The sequence below is a fragment of the Nematolebias whitei genome, chromosome 14 (genome assembly GCF_014905685.2).
Source record: "Nematolebias whitei isolate Nwh7 chromosome 14, NemWhi1, whole genome shotgun sequence".
Classification (NCBI taxonomy): Eukaryota; Metazoa; Chordata; class Actinopteri; order Cyprinodontiformes; family Rivulidae; genus Nematolebias; species Nematolebias whitei.
This window is the reverse complement of record NC_056511.1, coordinates 1980033-1987617: the sequence shown is the minus strand read 5'-3', so window position 1 is coordinate 1987617 and position 7585 is coordinate 1980033. Positions and strand designations below refer to the sequence as shown.

Genomic DNA, 7585 nt, shown 5'->3' with positions numbered 1-7585 from the left:
ACAGGAGAAGTTCTGCTTGTTCTTTTTGCTCACAGGAGAAGTTCTGCAGGAGTTAATCTTGAAATGAATGAAGTGAAAGTTAACGCTCCAGCTGCTTGTGTTGTTCTGACGTTTGTCGTGTCTTCAGGAATCCTCCTCGCCGTCACCTCCATCGGCCCGGCCTTTGGCTTCGTCACCGGCTCCTTCATGCTGCGCTTCTACGTGGACTTCGACAAGCTGTCCCCAGGTGAGGACACTCCGTCCTGATGTCCCACAGCTGGACTCAGACATGTTCTGTTCAACCGCAACAAAAAGAACTTCCTGTTTAACCCGGTCAAAGAGCCGACTGACGTGAGCCACTTCCTGAGAAAAACTGAATAAAAAACAACGTTTCTCCAAACAAACAGTTTGTTGGTGTGACGAGAAGCAGCTGGTCTCAGAAACATTTACTTCAGCTAAAGTTTACAACAAATTGTTTTCTTTATTCAACGTTGCAGAGAAACAGCTGATTTTAAATTACAGTTGGCAGGAAACATTAAATACTTTGTGTACTTACTCAGCCCAGTTCTGGTAAAAAATATTTAAACGGGTTTCCTAAAATGGACCTCATGTTCTTAAAACAGACGAGTAATTGTGTGAAACGGCCGTTCGGAATAAAAACGCGTCATGTCAATGCCCGTTCGGGTTATTTTTTGTTTATTCAGCACAGTCCGAAACGGGTGGTTTTTGTAGATTCATAACCCGAACGTGCACATGTAAACACTTAATCTGTTCATTTTTTTTTCCAATCGTGAAAAACTGACCTGACTGTACATGTGCGACCTGTGTCATTTCCTCCTGGCTAATGCTAATAATGTTAGCATGTCGGGGAAGTAAAACCGGTCGGTGAGCAACAACATTTCTACTAGAAACTTTGAAAGAGCTCAAAATGATCTGTGTCACCTGCAGCTCAGTCAGGGAGTGCAGGAACGTCTCCACCATCATTAAAACCTGTCGCGGGTCCATTTTGGTGCTCAGCTTTGTTAACGTTCATCACGGAAGTAAACCGGAAGTAGAACTTCTTCTTCTGTGTTTTTTTTTTTAAGGAAAGTTTTCCACTCTGCGCACGTCGGTACTTCTGTTCAGAACAAAGCCCGCTGCAGGTAAACGCTCGTCATGAGCAGATTGTGTCCATGTAAACGATACATTTGAGTTATTTAACCTGAAAACACTTCATCCGGTCAAAGAATTTTGCTCATGTAAACATAGCTAATGCAGAACACTTGCAAAGCTAAAAGCAACAACTTTTTTTGGCGCTGAGACAAATGAGTCCGTTCTCCCTCAAAAATCTAGAAGTCTCATCACTGTTCTTCTGGCACTGCTCCTCGAACCATCACACTGGTGGAAACACTACTCAACTTCCAGTGAGGATGACGATGAACGGGTAAACAGAAATGGACGACAGCCGTCTCCAGCTGCTGATGTCTGCGTACTTCCTGTGTCCCACTCTCTCGTTTTATCAGCTGATTGCAACACGTGTTTGCAGTCGAGTTGGTGATCAGTTCACACGAACAGACTGCATCCAGATTTGGCTCCATAAGTTCAGACTTGGTGAGTTGTGACACGGGTCAAGTCGGGCCTGGTCTCCCCCTCACAAACCAACAGACTTCGGTGCTGACTGTGTGCAGGTTTGACCTCCGGGGAATTATAGATAAAATCTGATCCAATCTTTTGTGCGTCCTCAGCTTTATCCAACATCTCTCCTACATTCATCCATCCATCCATCCATTTTCTTTACCCGCTTGTTCCATTTTGGGTCACGGGGGTCGCTGGTGCCCATGTCCAGCAATCACTGTGCGAGGGGCGGGGGACACCCTGGACGGGTCTCCAGTCCATCACAGGGACACGGAGACAAACGAGACAAACAACCATTCACTCTCTCACTCACACCTAGGGACAATTTAGAGTTACCAATCAGACTAACATGCATGTTTTTGGTCTGTGGGAGGAAACTGGAGTACCCGGAGAAAACCCACGCATGCACGGAGAGAACATGCAAACTCCACCCAGAAAGGGCCCTGGACCGGGGTTTGAACCGGGGACCTGCTCGCTGAGAGGCAGCAGCTCTACCAGCTGCACCACCGTGCTGCCCCCCCCCCACATTCATTCAACCTTTATTTATTCAGGTAAATCCCATTGAGCCTCGAGGACTCATTTACAAGAGAGACCTGATTTAACAAAGAATGATGACAACAATGGACAACAGCAACAACAATAAACAGTTATAAAAAGTCTTATAATTATTGTTTTTTTTTTTAAACAAATAGGATGGCTAAAAAAAAGAAAAGTAAAAAGAAAAGAAAAGTAACAAAAACAGCTAGATTGTAAGGTGTTGGAGAAAACTAAAAACAGGAACATGTCTGTGTTGGTTGTTCTCAGGAACTGAACAGATGTTTAAATCCACTTAGAGGTCAAAGGTCGAGAGCTTCAGGTCTTTTTACAAGATATTCCAGGAAACAGGAGCGGAGTAGGAGAAGGTCCTTTTGTCTAGTTCAGTCCTCACTGAGGGAACACTGCAGGTAATGATGTCCTGAGAGCGCACGCTGTAGCTGCACTCACACAGAGACATGTAGGAGGAGATGTATGAAGGCAGCAGACCAGGAAGTGATTTAAAGATGAAGATGTACCAGTGGGAGAGTCTGTGTGAAGTTAATGGTTACCAGTTAACCAGTAAATACTGGGTGCAGTGGTGGGTACGGTAGTTACAGCCAGTTATGAATCTTAGTGCACCATGATAGACAGCATCCAACATCTGCAGCATCCAACATCTGCAGGGTTCTTGTAAGAGCGTTCATGTAAATAATGTCACCGTAATCAATGGAGGGAAGGAAAGTCACAGATACAAGGTGTTTCCTAACATTCAGGGTTAGACAGGATCTGTTTCTGAAAAAGAAACCAGTTTAACTTTCAGGTTCTTTACAAAGTTTTCCACATGGAGCTTAAAAGAGAGACATCTACACACCAACCAAACGATCACTCTTGGAGTAAAACTTATTTTAAATTCCCATCAGGGGAGTAAAATTTTCACTGCTTCTGTGGGTTTGTCATATTTTTCTTGTTTGTTTCAGTATCCTAATGTTGATCATTAAATCTGTGCCACCCTGCTGGAGATCGCCCCGTGTATATTAAGATGATCAGATACGTAAAGCGCAAATGTCGCAATGTTGTTGTAATATGACACAGAAACACAATGTCAATTTATTTCTATAGCACATAAAGCAAAAGCTGACCAAAGTGCTTTACAGTTAAGGCAGATTAAAAAGAATAAAAAATACATATTGTGTCACTCAAAAAACAAAGTTAACAATAAAACACAACAACAATAAAAATCAGCTCCAACTTGTTCTCAAACTCGGCCTGGATCAAATGTCAAGGAAAACAGATGAGTCTTGAGCAAAGTTTCAAAAGTCTCAACAGTCTCAGTGGTCTTTAAATTTAAACAAGGCAGATATACAAAAGAAAAAATAGTTTATTGCTTTATTGTTCCAGAGAAAGTAACTCATGATGCTGAGATGCATTCTTTAGTGAGTTTGTGGTACTTGTGCAGTAACTGACACTCCCTCATCAGAGAAAGTGTCTCAACATCATGAGTCTTTATTATGAGCAGTTACGACACTTGGTTGTGTCGTAACTGCTCCACTGTAAATCACACCCTTATCTTGGTGGAGGACTTTGTGGGCCTGAATGATCCTTGGAGTTAAGCTGTTGGTGCAATCGCCACTAGAAGGGTCTCCCAAGGCAGATTGGTCCTAGAGGCCAGGCCTGACAAACAGTGATTCATGATATTTGTATGTACAGAAGACAACAAGGAGCTCAATTTCCCTCCTCTGGATATGGGTTATCCTGGCACTACTCTGGAGCCAGGCCTGGTGACCAGACCTCTTATCCAAGGGGCATGGTCAGGCTCAGTCCTATTGAGCCTAGCGGGTTGGGGGGGGGGGGGGGTGTACACAGGCTAGTGCCTGGTTGTCGAGCCTTTGCTCTTGGGGCTTGCCCAAAAGAGAGCTAGTAAGCCACCTCCACATAGGCTCACCATGGGGAACATCAAGGTTGGGTGTCATGTAAGCCGGGCAGCAGGCAAGGGAGGGTCTCTGGCCATGCAGATTCCTTGAAGCATATAATAGCCTTAGGGACATGGAATGTTACCTCACTGGTGGCTAAGAAGTCTGAGCTTGTGTGTGAAGTTGAGCGATACAAACTAGATATACCGGTAGTTGAGTTCACCTCTGTTCACAGCTTGGGCTCTGGAACCCATCTCCTGGGGAGAGATTAGATTATTTTCTACTCTGGAGTTGCCCAGGGAGAGAGGTGTTGGGTGGGTGTGGGGATACTCACAAGCCCCCGTCTGAATGCCTCTGTGTTGGTTTCCTCATGTGAACAAGAGGGTTGCCTCCCTGCGTCTTCGAGCTGCAGGAGGGAAGATTCTGACTGTTGTTTGTGCTTATGCACCAAACATCACTTCAGATTACCCAGCCTTTCTGGAGTCTCTAGATGGTGTCCTGGAAAGGTGCCATCTGGGGATTCCCTTGTTCTATTGGGTGACTTTAATTCCCATGTAGGCAATCATGAATCTGGAGGGGTATGATTGGTAGGAATGGCCTCCCTGATCTGGACTTCTGTGTTTGGCATGGGTTGTCCATAATGAACACAATGTTCAAGCATAGGTAGTCCACAAGTGTTCTTGGTGACAGGCCATCTTAGGCCAAAGGTAATGATCGATTTTGTAATTGTGTTGTCAGATCTGTGACCCTATGTCTTGGACACTCAGTTGAAGTGAGGGACAGAGCTGTCACCTGATCACCACCTGGTGATAAGTTGTGTCAGGTGGTGGGGAAGATGCTGGACAAACCTGGTAAACACAAATGTATAGTGAAGGTTACCTGGGAACATCTGATGGAGTCTGATTCCATGCGATCTTCAATTTACACCCCTGTGAGAGTTTTCACATGTCCGTGGGGGAAGTTGGGAACATGGAATCCAAATGGGCCATGTTCAGGTCCTCTATTGCAGATGTGGCTTCCAGGAGCTGTGCCCTGAAGGTCATTGGTACCTGTCGCGGTGGCAACCAAATGATCTTTATTTGAAATCAGCGGTGATGGAGGCCATCAAGTTGAAGGAGGCCTTTGGGACTTGGCTCTTCCGGAAGACTCTTGAAGCAGGTGACAGGTACTGAGTGGCCAGAAGTACTCTAGCTTCAGTGGTTGCAGATGCAAGAATTTGGGCATGGCAGGAATTTGGGTGGACCTTGGAGAAGGACATTCATTTGGCCTCAAGAAGTTTCTGGCAAACCATTTGGTGACAGAAAAATAAAAGTGTGTCCTGTCCCAGGTTGTGCTTGGTTTGGGTGGGGAACTGCCTGGATGAAGAGCCTGAGGACTTGGGGGAAGATGAGTTCATTACCGAGATGGGTGTGAATGTCAATAAAGAGCCTTGACTTGACTTGAATTCACCGAGGCAGTCAAAAAGATCTCCATTGGCAGGGAGTCAGAGTGGACAAAATTCACTTCGACACTGAAAGCTGCGGATGTTGTCTGGCTGTCGTGGTTGACATGTCTGTTCAATGTTGCATGGAGGACTGGGACAACGCCTGCGGAGTGGTAGATCAGAACGGCAGACCGGGGTGGCAGTTCCCATTTTTAAAAAGGGGTTTCTCTCCTGGACCTGTTGCCTCTGTGACCCAACTATGAAAATGCAGTAGAAGATGGAGATGGAGTGGTCTTGTTGACTTCATCATGTTGTGAACTTCAGCTATCACTGGAGCGGTTCACAGCCGAGTGTGAAGCAACTGGGATGAGAACCAGCACCTCCAAATCTGAGGTCATGGTCCTCAATCGGAAAAGGGAGGACTGTTCTCTTCAGGTCGAGGGTGAGGTTCTACCTCAAGTGGAGGATTTCAAGTATCTCAGGGTTTTGTTCACAGTGAAGCGGGAGATCCACAGTCAGATCAGTGCAGCTTCTGCAGTATTATGGACGCCGTGCCGGTCCGTTGTGGTGAAAAGGGAGCTGAGCTGTAAAGAAATGCTCTCTGTTTATTGGTCGGTCTATGTTCCTACGAAGAGAAGGCTGTGGATCTGGGCCTCCCTGCTCAACCTGCCCCTGCAACCCCCTCTGGAACGAGTGGATGGATGGATGTTCTTCATGGTGTGTTGTTGCTTCTGACATTGTTCTTTGAGCAAGCTTTGTGAGGTATTTTCTCACAGAGTTTGTGTGTGTGCAATGACAGGTTTGTAAGTTTGACAGGAAGGACTCACCGTTTCAGATGTCGCCATTTAAAGATGAGAACAGACGTTGGTGAAGCTGTCGGACGAGTCGTGTCCTGACGAGCAGCTCCGATCTGCTCCAGCACGTCGTGGAATTGTTGAGTGAACTCAGATAAACCTGCTAGTCCTCTGAAATGTTTCAGCAAACATGACTATGTCCTCTTGATTTCACTTTAAGGTTTAACAAACAGTGTATACAGTTTCTGTTTTCCAAGACTTTACTGACCTTTAAAGTTTTTTATAACATTAAAGAATTTGCTGTCATCAGATGAAACCCAGCTGACAAAGTAAAACAAAGAAGACACTCTGAAGGAAAATCCCTCTCACTTGATTTGTTTGTACGTTTTTTCAGGCAGGATCAAGTTGGATCAGAAGGACCTTCGTTGGGTCGGGGCCTGGTGGCTCGGCTTCCTGGTGGCTTCCTGTTTCCTCTTCCTCACTGCTCTGCCGTACATGTTCTTCCCCAGAGAGATGCCTAAAGAGGTGAGGAGCATCCATCACGTTCTCTTAAATACACGGTATTATTTTACCTCAGATCCTTGTATATTGTTTCTTTTTATACTTTATATTTTTCTATTTTTGGGTGTAACTGGGACCCTGTGTACACAATTTCCTTCCACCTCATGTACCACATGTGATGAGAATGACAGTAACGAACTTTGAACCTTAACTCTCTGACCTTTATTCTCATTATATTCCATCAGTGATGAAAGAAAAGAGACATTTTAGGAAGTCTGTTCTCGTTGCACCTCGTGTCATTAAACGCTGATCAACGAGGAAGACATGGCTGTGACAGAGGACATGTTGACTTTACTGATGAAGAGGAAAGCTGGTTGATCTTCCTCAGCAGTTTCAAACATGCCTTCATGAATCTGACTCCTGCAAACCCAGAGTCCAAACAAACCGAGGTTAGGAACTGTTAGAAAACCATTCAGTTTGGGTTTTAGAGTTTGTAACAATTAACTGTTCAAAGCTTACATTAAAACCAGTTTGTTGTGGTTTTTGTGAAATATTTTTAAAATCCTCTGGGTGGTGGATCAGAAAGATTTCAGAGTTTAGTTTAAGGGGATGGAAAGAAGCCCATTGAGGTGGTTCAGAGATCTGGTATGGATGGACCCTGGACACCTTCCAAGGGAGGTTTTCTGGACATGTGCAACTGGGAGAAGCCCAACCTGCTGCCCCAAGACCTGAGTCCAGAACCACGCATGATGGATGGATGGATGGATGGATGGATGGATGGATGGATGGATGGATGGATGGATGGATGGATGGATAGAAGGTTGGATGGATGGATGGATGGATGGATG

At 45.2% G+C, this 7585-nt stretch overlaps 1 protein-coding gene across 1 annotated transcript in view; it reads left to right on the top strand.

The window, feature by feature from the left end:
• slco2b1 (solute carrier organic anion transporter family, member 2B1) overlaps nt 1-7585 on the top strand; it is a 37503-nt gene that overhangs the window by 15582 nt on the left and 14336 nt on the right. The window contains exons 6-7 of the mRNA XM_037687217.1: nt 128-226; nt 6631-6761. Of these exons, the coding sequence (XP_037543145.1) occupies nt 128-226; nt 6631-6761 (230 nt within the window). The remainder of the gene's footprint in view (nt 1-127; nt 227-6630; nt 6762-7585) is intronic.